General features: G+C 32.1%; 1 protein-coding gene across 1 annotated transcript in view; it reads right to left on the bottom strand.

The window, feature by feature from the left end:
• The window catches only part of LOC127738137 (protein unc-79 homolog), a 91713-nt gene extending 78389 nt beyond the window's left edge, over positions 1-13324 (bottom strand). The window contains exons 1-6 of the mRNA XM_052249268.1: positions 13249-13324; positions 8544-8664; positions 3159-3319; positions 2595-2765; positions 1912-1998; positions 5-60 (exon numbers count right to left, since the gene is read on the bottom strand). Of these exons, the coding sequence (XP_052105228.1) occupies positions 5-60; positions 1912-1998; positions 2595-2765; positions 3159-3319; positions 8544-8664; positions 13249-13270 (618 nt within the window). The 5' untranslated portion in view covers positions 13271-13324. The remainder of the gene's footprint in view (positions 1-4; positions 61-1911; positions 1999-2594; positions 2766-3158; positions 3320-8543; positions 8665-13248) is intronic.
• Between the last annotated feature and the right edge of the window lie 199 nt (positions 13325-13523).

The following is a 13523-nucleotide window of genomic DNA, read 5'->3' as shown; positions in this document are numbered from 1 at the left end:
TGACCTTAACTAAATCTCTCTTGATACTCATGAAGCATTCTAGTATCTGTGAGTGATATGCTGAAAGTCAAGGTTCTGATTTTAATACAAGTATCAAGATAATTATATAATAAAATGCTTTGCTGGGCGCAGCTTGATACGACCACAGAGGTCGAACCCTGAACAGTTGGGGCAAGTATGGACACAACATTCAAGCTTGATACAGCACTGAATTTGGATTGTAATTAAATATTTGACACAGCATAGGTTTCTGACACAGAATGAATGTGGTCTAAGAACTTAAAAATTTTTAATTTACCTATTCAAACCATATCATTATTATTTGCTTTTATATATAAATCAGAAATAACCAATTTAAAATGGAAAATTTTAAAGAAAAAAAGGAAAAAAAATCCCCCTCCCCCAAATTTTTGAACCCCCTTATGATTCATCACCCCCAAACTCAATCCCAGCCTTCCCTTTGTGGTATGGTCCCTTGCAGTACAATTTCAGAGAGATCCATACACTTGAACACAAGTTATTGTCTGGAAACTAGAAAAATGCTTGTTTTTTGGCCCCTTTTTGGCCCCAAATTCCTAAACGTTTAGAGCAATTACCCCCAAACTCAAACCCAGCTTTCCCTTTGTGATATGGAACCTTGTAGTACAATTTCATAAAGATCCATACACTAACACACGTTATTGTCCTGAAACTAGAAAAATGCTTTTTTTTGCCCCTTTTTGGCCCCTAATTCCTAAAATTTTGAGGCAATTACCCCAAAAATCAATCCCAGCCTTCCCTTTGTGGTATGGTACCTTGCAGTACAATTTCAGAGAGATCCATACATTTGAACACAAGTTATTGTCTGGAAACTAGAAAAATGTTTATTTTTGGCCCCTTTTTGGCCCCTTATTCCTAAACGTTTTGGGTAATTACCCCCCCCAACTCAATTCCAGCTTTCCCTTTGTGATGCCTTGTAGTACAATTTCATAAAGATCCATACACTAACACACAAGTTATTGTCATGAAACTAGAAAAATGCTTGTTTTTTGCCCCTTTTTTGGCCCCTAATTCCTAAAATTTTGAGGCAATTACCTCCAAAATCTATCCCAGCATTCCCTTTGTGTGATATGGGACCTTGTGGTACAATGTCAGAGAGATCCATACACTAACACACAAGTTATGTCTGAAAGTTACAAAAATGCTTATTTTTGGCCCCTTTTTGGCCCCTAATTCCTTAACTGTTGGTACCATAACCCCCAAAATCAATCCCAACCTTCCTTTTGTGGTATTGAACCTTATGGTAAAATTTCATAGAGATCCATTCACTTAAACTAAAGTTAGAGCGCGAAAACCAATGTGTCTTCGGACGACGACGATGACGACGCCTATGTCATACCAATATACGACCACAAAAATTTGTTTGCGGTCGTATAAAAAGTCTAAATATTTATTCAGCAGAACTCTGTGCCTAGGTTATCATTGCTGCTTTCGGTGTAAAAGTGTAATGTTTAATTTCCTTATGGAAAAGCACTCAAATTATTTTATGAATGTTCATCTATTATAGTAAGAGATTCCTGCACTTTACCCTATGAATTAGAATATATATAAACTACCTTAAAATGACATGTATTGTAATCCATACTGTATAGTGACAGAATTTATATTTATCTTTTCCTTATAATGCAGTACATCTTTATATATTTGGCTTTGAACGGCCCTGATGTAGGTAAATCTAGAAAAGTGCTTCAGACGCATGAAATCTATAAAATGTTGTTTTAATTATTTTACAGTAAATTTTTCTAATTTTCATCCTCTTTAGTTGTCTCTTCAAGGATTAAATAATCTTGTCAGGTTTGGTGTCTTTGGGATAACTTCTTTTGTTATGTTTTTAGTATGATTCCTTTATTTGTACTATAATGTACTACTTACAACCATTATCTGTGTGCTGCAGAACCATTGTTATAATTGCTGCAGCTGACTCACTGGCATAGGTAGGTTCAAATCCTCCATCATACCCTATAATTTAAACAATTTTTTTACTACTGTGTGTTGCTGGGTGGCTGCCATATTGATAGTTTCTCAGTATTTATCTTAATTATACTGGCAAAATTATATTTCTATATCTGGCCATAAACCTCAAAAATTACAATTAAGAAATTTTTGCTACATGTTCTTTGAAACTCAAAGGTCTTGCTGTAGGTCTTACTTTTCAATTGAAATTCATTGCAATGCACAGATACATATACATTTTCAAGTACGTTTACTTATTATATCAGAAGTGAAAGGAAGATAATCTAGACTAATAAGAAATACTATCCAACATATGTAGTCTTTGAGTAATGTTGACCAAAAATGAAGATATTGATGAAGAGGAAGTTCAAATTACTGTGTCAACAAAACTATATTTATAAATGATAGATCAATTAAGTATTGGAGTTACGAAGAACAGCTGGGTAGGTTATAATCCAATTGAACATTCTGAGTGTCATCGGTTAAACATTTCTACTTCACAGGTCTTGTGAGAAAGGGGGGAGATATCCCAGTTTAACTCTGGATCAATAGTGTCTTTGTGTCTATTAGACAGTAGGGGCAGATAAATCTGTTAAACTTACCTAGTGTCATCGGTAACATATTACTACACAATAGGTCAATAGTTTCTTTGTGTAATGTAGGAGGAAATATAGCAAGGGTAGATGCCACAGTGTAAGGGAGAGAATCTAATAAGTCATGCTCAAGGAACGGAACAAGACAACCTAAAACTTTCAATACATTTTCTCCAACTTCTGAAAAGATAAAGTGTAAGATTTGAATAATATATCAATTATATTTCTTATCAATGTTTCTCATTTGAAAAACACAAATTTCAAAACTTATGGCATAACTAGGCAAATGGCATTTTCTAACAATCCTTGTTTAAATGGCATTTTCTCAAAATCATTGTATAAAAAGTATTTCTCACAATCATTGTTTAAATAGTATTTTCTCACAATCATCGTTTAAATGGCATTTTCTCACAATCATTGTTTAGATGTTCTATGTCTTATGTAAGAAGAAATAATTATTTTTTACATCATAGATTTTCAATTATTTAATAATCCTCATGCTTATTTCATACAAATTATCAATTTTAATCATGAAAACATAGATCCTTTAAAGACATCATTATATAAACTAACCCAACTGCCTTATTTGCATAGTGGGAACTAACTCTATCATATCCAGAACAGCATGATAAAGTCCTGTGTAGTTCAGGTTGGGAAACACTGAGAGTCTAACACTGTCCCTTTGTCTTGGACCATAACTTTCAGCTGGAATGTTGGGTACATCTTTCAGCACACTGTAAGAAAGGGTATCTGATCAAGATATATAAATTGTAAACAACAAGTTACATTTTTCTTCATGTTGTTTAAAATCAATGGTGGTCAAGTCATTTTCACAACTTATCTAAACATGGCACAGACCAGATCTTGATATTTGATATGGAAAAAAACCCGGAATGTATAGCATTTATCCCTTATATTCATATTACAAACAAGTAAATATTCTTTAGAGTTGGTGGCCTTCAGCTGTTTTCTGCTCTTTGGTTGGGTTGTTGTCTCTTTGACACATTCCCCATTTCCATTCTCAATTTTATTTAAAGTGTATGCTATTTCGACTATGATAAAAGTCCTCCCGCCTCTTACACTCTTACAGCTTGCTACTAGCTGGATGTGTTTAGTACAAAATGAAAACTGTAAAATATCCATACAATATTTTGTGGGTATTATTTTCCTTTATTTGTGGATATAAACCACAGAAAAACATGTCAATTAATAACACTGTTACTAAAAAACAACAAAAATAACAAGTTATATGATTTCACTTGCAGTTAACACATGTACTTTCTGGAATAACAACCATCCAGTATTCTTGCCTTGTGACCCAAAATTTGAAAAGATAAAAAAAAAGAAAACTTTTGAGAGCATATAAACCAAAAGGGGCTTATTTATTACACCAAAAAATTATCTTAGTACAACCTTAGTTTTAGCACAATTAATTTTATGAACTTGAATTTTACAAACAGAATGTATCATCTCAATCATGCTTTATTTTTATAATTAAGTACCTTTATTATTACTGACAGGTTTATATCTCATTAATGCAACGGTTCATTCCTCCTATTCCCACTTTTTATAAATCTGGTAAGAAAAGTTAAAATTTCATGTGGGAATAGAGGGAAAATTTTCGAAACAAAGGATTTATACTGTATAAACATTGTTTAATCAACTTTTGATTGACAAGTGTTTTTTTTGATAGGTAATAGGTTATTTTTGTGTGTGTATGAATTTTGTGTTTTTAATTAAAATAAATATGAAAGAAATGGAAACATATATAAGTAAACTATTTTTTTCTTTTATAACACAAATTCAACAGTTGATTCAAGCAAGCATTATAATATGAAACAAACAATACAAGTTAACAGCACTAAAACAAATCATACATTGTAGCACACACATTAGAAATTCACTGTATACAAGTCTATTAAAGTTTAATAATCTATTCAACGTGAAGAAGGTGGGAGGCTGCATCACCAAACTGTACAGCTATGACTTCCTAGTTGTGGCGTTTAATCTTAAGCTCTTCTAATCTGTTGTTGATTTCGACATACTTTCGTTTTTGGGCCACTCTCTTCCCACCGGCTGCATTTTGATCATGGTCAGGGCGTTGAAAGCTTTGTCATGTTTCATTAGATTTATACATGAGTTTAATGATGTTTGGATGTGGGTCCCGGACATATTTCTTCAGTTTGCTGTGCCATCCCTCTAGATGTTTAGTCCTCGGTCCCTGTGCTGTGTAATGGTCCCAAAGGTGACTATTCTGTTCGACCGAGTATGTTGTTACATAGTCTGTAAAGGACTTGTAGTTGATGTTAGTATCAATCTGATCTATGTCGGTTAGGGTATTAAACCACACATCTTCGACCTCAGCAGAAGCCTGCAGGGGCGGGTCCAGGTGAGGGCGAAATGGGCGTACGCCCCCCTTTTCCAAAAAAAAAAAAATAGCTATCGTTATCTGTTAATATTGTATTGAATATGGCAATTTATCATATTCATTAATTATTTTATGTTTTGTAGCAAAAAAAAGGTCCAAAAAATTTTTCGACTCGCTCCGCTCGGCAACATATTTTATTCTACACCCCCCTCTTTCAAATATCCTAGAAACGCCCCTGGAAGGTACATGTGAAAGGATAGCGGCACGGCGTAATAGTTGGTGAATGTTGTTGTCTTTCTTGTATGGAACCTTAATCCCTGTTTCTTGTGCTTTTCTTTAGATGCATTGTGTGTAGTGGAAAAAACTTTTGTGTTGATGCCAGGAAATACAGAATATGCTGCATTTCTGATGGCGACTTCATAGTCCAGGAAGATAGTGGTAGGCTGAAATCACCATATTATCATATTTGCAGCTGCTAAGTGTGTTAGATTATTTTGAGTACTGAAGATTAACATACGCCCAACTGTGTTGTCGTCTGTTAGCAGGAATAGGTCACCTTTGGTAGTACATGCCCAAATACCATCTATGCCGAATTCATCAACAGATTTTGGTAAAACTATTAGGTTCTTCTTGCGTTTGTTGTACATGGAAATCTTGCAAGATGGGAAAGTTTGTTATAAAATTATCTATCATCAATTTATTTCGGATGACTATTTTTTAAATTTACAAATTCAATGATTATTTAATCTTACTTCTATTTATCTGACTTATTCTTTGTTCTTAAGTATTACAAATAAAAAGTGTATTACATTATTATTTTGTTTTAAATAATATTATACTTAAACAGTGTAAGAAATATGTTTTCTTTTAAAAAATACAGGTAAATCTTAGGTGAATTTTTAATTAACCTTGATTGTTATAAAAACAAATTATTTATCAAAACATCTATTGTTATTTGCATGTGGGAATAGAAAGAATAGTGATTTTTAAAAAGTGGGAATAGGAGGAAGACACCAATGCAACTAACTACATAAGTTTTGTATTATTCAATTATATAATTAAGGGTCTGCAGAAAGGAATTACTTGTATGGCAAGAATTTGCTCATATTAAACTAGTAAACTGACATGTCAGCAAGGGTCCCTCTTGCACATTTTTATGTGAGGCAAAGAGACTGATGCATACAAAGCAAATGATCATAAGCAGTCAATTTCCATAAATGTTGACACTAGCAATTAATTCAGGATGTGCTCCTGATTAATATATGTTTATTAAAATCACAGCGCTATGTATTTTGGTGTGCATTTTCATAAATTGTGGTCAACCATTTATTTAGTCACAGAGAATAATTTTGTAATAGCAAATGATACCTTTTTCATTTAAATCCTAGCAAAAAATTTGATTCTCAGAATTTTATCATTTGATTACAAAAACTAAGTTTTAAACACAATTTTAACTTGAGGAAACAATTGGGAATGCATATTATGCCTATATTACATGTATATCATTTTTTTATGACATCCTTCCACAAGATGCTTCTCAAAATTTGTAATTTTTTAACAAAAAGTAAGTTTTTACCTTCTTTTGTCAATTACTTTGAAATAACTTAATATATCAATATATCAGTTTTTGTTAAAATCCTATTATAAGAAGAAGTTTCTCAAAATTTGTGATTTTTTAACAAAAACAAAGTTTTTTCCAAAATTAATGAGCCCCCATTTCACCAAAATATAGTATGCATATCTACATATTATGCACAGCAGCTGTGCACAATTTCATTGACCTCCTACCTAAACTTCTGGAGTTTTTGTGTTTACAAACGATGTTTCTTAAAATTTATGATTTTTAACAAAAACGAAGTTTTTCACAAAATTAATGAGCCTAATTTTATCAAAATATAATATGCACAACAACTGTGCAATATTTCATTGGCCTCCTAGGTATACTTTTGAAGTTTTTACATTTACAAAAAATTGTTGACGAAAAGACGGACAAAGTGAAAACTATAGGGATCCCGCATCCTAGATGCAGGGCTCTAACTCAATGCAGGAGCACAAACTATATTAAATAAAGGGCCATGGCTGGTTATAGGATCATGTCAAAAGAATTTAATGCTAATAGGCTTTACTTCATGAGAGTGCAAAATCATTGTAAAAACTTTGCATTATGTATACACAGTAACAACAGTCATACATGTACATGTGTACTAGAGTCATCTTATTGTGTGACAATTTAATCCAAAGTCGGGAAGAGTGCTCAATCACTCATGGAAAGATTGGAAAAGTAGTTGGAATAATTTTAAACTATATTTAGGTATGATGTGAACAAAAAAGAACATTAATATATTGGCACTCATACCACATCTTCTTATATCTATTAATATAGCACTATTGCTGACAATTGCATTAACTGCAGGTCTTTAGAAGGATAAGCACTTTTTCAGTAGATAAAATGAGCTAAATGTGAATCAATGATAGCAGATCCCTTAATTTGCACAACAATTTCATTTAAATTGCAATTTCATATCTTAACCAAATAATGTTCCCTATTACATTTCCACAGGTTACGTTTTATCTTTAGAAACTGAAAAAAGTTCAAAATAAAGATTTTTCTAATAAAGTTCATCAATTATCCTTGTAGAACATGGGACCAACAGATAAGATAGACTTGAAACTAAGATCTTTATTATCTCCAAAAATTAATATAAAAAGGTTGTTTTGGGGGCATTTTGTAAGTTGAAACATATGTATATCATTTTTCGACTAAGAATTGCTTATTGATTTTGAAAACAATTATCATGATAATATGACACTGAAGATTAAAATTTGTAGAGTGTATATCAATTCAATTTATAATTGAATGTTTACCGATAAAAGGCATTGAAAATGTACTTTTTCAACATAAACAAATTCTTAATTGCTAAAATACATTTCCTTTTATTCAACACTTGAAAAGCTTTTTTTATATGTAGATTTAATATTTTGTCTTTTCTTTTGAAAAAAAAAAGATCTTGTTAATTCTTTATCATTTATCTTTCAGACATAATTTATAGAATCACTTTATGTAATGCAAATCAAAAGTAATAGACAATGAATAAATCTATCATTTCTATATATCAAACATCTAATAAATATATTTGTGTATTCATAAATGAGGTCAAGTATTTGTGTATTGTATAATGAAAGGTCTGTTTAATTATGTAAGACTGAGGTTGATTAGCAATTTGGTCAATATGATTGGCATTTAAGGAGGTGTGACATTGTAATTAGGGTCCCACCTTGTCTCTGATTGTTTGGTGATCATGACAGTTGTCAATAATACCGGTATTGTATCATTACTCTTACCTAATTGAAATGACAAAATAGCCTGCAAATTGACAAAAATTAAAGACATACATACTTGAATTATAACCCAAATTTTTCACAGTTCATATGTGTATATGTACACAGACATGAGAAATATAGGGAACTATATTTCAGTGTGTAAACATTTTGTAGATTTAGTAGCTAACCTGTGGTACTTTTTGTTTGGGAGGCAGGTGCCTTAGGAAAGACTTGGAATAATCATTCCAATCTTTCCAAAAATCACTTACCTTAGCAATGTCTGTGAGAAATATTTCAGTGTATTTTCAATTTCATTTCCAGCTGGTAATGGCTGTACATTATTTATCAAACGAGATCTGTAATCTTTCAAGTTTCTTATTTTGGATGTAACTACAACAATAAATTTTAAATTTGCAATCCAAGAGCTGTATTCTGTCATACATGTATGTGATTTAAACTAGTTCTATTCTCCCTTTTTTTAATCTCAATTACTGGCAAAAACAGACAAAACTTTTTCTATTTTCTGTTATTATTTTCTTATTGACATAAACAGACTCAAAATTGATCGCCCTGAAGATCATAAAAAACATTTATTAAAATCAAATATGTCAATAAAGGTTTTGATTTTGTAAATATTGCCGGTATTTTTAATGATCATTCCATTAAAGAACAAATTCCTGGCTATTTTGATAATACTGAGCTCCCTCTTATTTGTTATGTTTACAAAAAATCTACCTGGAAATATGTGTTTAATTATATCGAAGTGTGTAAAGATGTTAATATCAGTGACAATACACCTACATCATGAAATTGCATTAATTCAGAATACATTTATGGCCCCAGTTCCCATGTTATAACAGGAGACCTTAACATTGTCCATGACCGAGTGTTAAAACCATTCCTCAGTAAAAGACCTAAATATCGCCCCGTGTCAATTATTAATTGGAATGAGTGTCGTAACATCATCCACGACTCACTCTGTACTTACTGCACGAAATGGATAAAACGAGAAAAAGCTGACAAGAAATCCTTAGATTCTTTTTTTAATTCAGTAATGAACATAGTTGATATTCGTATTAAACATTTTAAAGAACATTTTACTCCTAACAACAACCATAATAGCCCTATTTCTCGTATCAAACATAAGCTAAAAGAACTCGCCAAGGAATTTGTTTTTGTCCTGGCTGATAAGGCTGCCAATAATATCATTATTGTTTGACGTAAATTTTACATTGAGGTTCTGCAAAAGGAAATAACGAATTCACCAACATTCCAACTGACTCCATTTTCTGAAAATGACATTTGTAACAAACATAAACTTTTAGCTACCTCTTTACAAGCAGAACCAAATACAATGAAAGTTCCAACTATGTACTGGCTTCCGAAGCTGCACATAACACCTTACAAATATAGATTTATTTCGTCTTCAAGCCATTGTTCCACTACTAAACTGTCTATTCTACGTATTAGTACACTTGGTACAATCAAAAACCTGGTAATAAATTGTTCAAATAAGGCCTTTGAAAATAGTGGAATTTATTACTTTTGGAGTGTCAAAAATTCTTTGGAAGTACTTGATAAATTGCATGCTTATATTGGTGATTTCGAATCTGTTTAAAGTTTTGATTTTTCTACCCTATATACCACTTTGCCTCATAATCTCATTTAGAAAAAATTCACACACCTAATTAAATGGGCATTTAAAAAGTCAGAATGCGAATATATATGTTCAAACTCTTTTATGTCATTTTTTAGTAACAACAAACAAAAGAACTATGTCAATTGGACCTGCTTTGATACGATAACTGCACTTGAATTTTTACTAGATAACATTTTTGTTCGCTATGGAGATTCCGTATATTGTCAAGTTATCGGAATTCCAATGGGGACTAACTGTGCACCACTTATTGCGGACCTGTTTCTGTATTGTTATGAGTTACTATTTATGACTAAAATCAGCAAAGACCCATCGAAACAACATCCGATACAAAAATTTAATAACACTTTTAGATATTTGGATGATATATTGGCTCTCAATAATGACAACTTCAGTATGTACACTAAAGAGATTTATCCTCCTGAACTGACTTTAAATATAGGTAATACTAACAACGAACACTGCCCTTTCCTGGATCTTGATATCTATATCTTTAACGGGAAGCTTAATACCAAAATTTACGATAAAAGAGATGATTTTTCATTTCCTATTGTTAATTATCCCTTTTCAGATGGTGAAGTTCCCTTGTCACCATCTTATGGTGAAGTTCCCTTGTCACCATCTTATGGTGTTTATATTTCTCAACTTGTTCGATTCGCTCATGTATTTAACACCAGAGTTTTCGATATCACAAACTAGTCAAAACATTTACTAAATTTTATCATCGGTACACATGGTACAAGGACATCATTCGTAAATATAAATCAACATGCAGACATCTTATAAGTTCAGGTATTTCACATCCAATCTTTTATGGTAATTTCTATACAAAGCACAAAAATGTAGTCATTCACCTCAAAAGCTAACCAAACCTTTAAACAGACTTATTCAGAAGGGATATAGTTACGATACTGTTGTCAGGTCATTAAAGATGGCATATTTTGGAATTAATATTAATTCAGTCATAGGGTCTTTGCATCGGAAATAAACACATTTATTCTAAAACCAGTTGTTGGCATGATATGGGTTATGTTCTTCTCATATATTTTATGATGGTATGATACTAAACCCCTAACGGGAGGGATTGTGCTTGATTTTCATATGATGAAGACATAATCTTTCAATCAGTTTAATTGGAGCTGGCATGTCAGTAACTGCTAGTAGTCCTTTGTTAATTTATGTATCATTGTCATTTTGCTTAGTTTCTTCTGTTACCTATTCTGACATCGGACTCGGACTTCTTTTAAACAGAGTTTTACTGTGCGTATTGCTGTGTGTTTGTTTATTCTACATTGGCTAGAGGTATAGGGGGAGGGTTGAGATCTCACAAAACATGTTAAACCCGCTGCATTTTTTGCGCTCTCCCAAGTCAGGAGCCTCTGGCCTTTGTTAGTCTTGTATGTTTTTTTATTTAATTTTAGTTCATTTATATGTTTCGGAGTTTAGTGTGATGTCCATTTTCACTGAACTAGTACACATTTTTGTTTAGGGGCCAGCTGAAGCCCGCCTACGGGTATGGGATTTTCTCGCTGTGTTGAAGACCCATTGGTGGCCTTGGGCTGTTTTCTGCTCTTTGGTTGGGTTGTTGTCTCCTTGACACATTCCCCATTTCCATTCTCAATTTTACAGTATAAGTATTCAATTGAAATTGTATTTACACAATCATTCAAACTTTATTTTGCATTCTACTAACTTGACCTTTTTGCATTTAGCTTGTTAGAATGGTGTGTGTGTCTTATGGTGAGAATAGAACAGGGTAGCAATTAAAATATAAGGTACATTCTGAAATAATATTCATTTATTTAAAATAAATTTTGTAAATCTATTCAAACAATCTCTGGGGGAATAATAAGTGGTTTTCATAGTTCTAACTTTGTAAAGACACCTTTGATTGAAAGTGTGGTGGGTGTACATAGTTAATGTACACTCATTTCATTTCCCTTTTTTTCTGTACCTTTTGTTATTAAACTAGTTGAAAAAGAAAATTTGGAGGGTTGGTCATCTTTGTTTATACATTTTTAGCTTTGTTTTGTTGTTTGAGGAATTTAGTTTTTATGACAGAATTTTTGGTAGGATCTTTATGCTCTACCACAGTTAGCTATTTCTATGAATTCATTTACAGTTTTTGAATTTTCTAAACTCAGATTTAGACTTCTATGGTATATCCAATTGTCTATTATTGACATCTATTTTTTTGGGGTAATTGCGATTTTCGCGTACTAATATCTTATTAGTCTGTTTTGATAAAGGTACAGGCATCTTTTCTTTTAATTCTTAAATTGTTTTAATTTTAAAACTAATTGACAAATGAATCATAGTGCTCAGATTTGCATTTATCTTTTTTGTCTTGTTCTCCTTATATGCATGTACATGTACATTTCTCTGAGTTGATTGAGGATTTCTGAGAAAGTGGCCGGTTCATTGTAAGGGTTCAAAAAGCCATATCATTTCCATTTTTCTTGGCTTTTGCCAAATAGGTCAAGCTTAGGCTAAATGTTTTTATCACATTTCCATTTAAATATATGATCTTAAATTAGGGAAAATTTTTTGTGAACTTCTCGTTTAATTTTGTGCTTTGACTCTTTGTTGTAAAATAGGGTTTTATTGATTGGTGTGTGTATTTATGTTTATATTGTGCTTAATCTTTATTGTTCATAATACACCTTATCGCTATTTGTCCGCCATTACTGGACATCACAAAGGTTCCCGTAAAATTTTGACGTCATAATGCATTAATGGAATATGTCTGACACCACAAAGAAAAGTGATTTTTGTATGACGTAAATAGTTCAAGTGGCACAGATTCTCAGGTCAAGAGGTGCAGATTCCCAAATAGCAATAAGGTGTATTGGTATATAAGCAAAGAGAACTTTAATTGAACGATTGGTGTTTGACACCTTTTTCAGCATCGTTGGCTATTTCCCCGGAGGTCAATTTTTATTGGTTGAGGAAGCCAGAGTGTCCGGAGAGAACCTCTGACCTTTGGTAGGAAAAATGACAATCCTAGTTAATTTAGATTAGACATGTTAGAATATGGGCATTTTTCAAAAGAGATCAGATTTGAACCTGCTCGGAACAGACTTTCTCTGAAGTACTGTACTGTTCTTTTTAGAAATAAAAGTATCTGGCTAGTATAACTTGTATTGTAATTTGGGACTTATTTTGCATCCAACACTTGTAGGGATCTTTGTTAACCAAGTTCGGTTACATGTGGGTCGATTTTGGTTAAACCTGAAAAAAGCAATTATTTTCATAAAATTTTATTTGCATCATTAATTTCAAACAGCTATGACACTCTTTTATGGTAATAAACTTACAAGTTGCTGCTCTGGTAGTCATGTTGTTGAGTTTTTATTAATATAATGCCTTGCATACATTTAATCTCGGCATCTTTAGAAACAAAAGGGTAAAATCCGAGTAAACCGAATGGAAATGTTGCGGATGCAGAGCGGTAACAGACAAAAAAATGTACGAAAATTGTTCCACTTTAGTAACTTAGCACTAATTTTCTAGAATCTGAAATATAAATTTATGCACTTTTTTTAATAAAAAGGTTGTTTCGTTTTGTATAAACATTTAAATATTAAACTTG

Source organism: Mytilus californianus, unplaced genomic scaffold (assembly GCF_021869535.1).
Source record: "Mytilus californianus isolate M0D057914Y unplaced genomic scaffold, xbMytCali1.0.p SCAF_4, whole genome shotgun sequence".
NCBI classification, from domain to species: Eukaryota; Metazoa; Mollusca; class Bivalvia; order Mytilida; family Mytilidae; genus Mytilus; species Mytilus californianus.
This window is presented reverse-complemented; position numbering and strand designations above follow the sequence as displayed.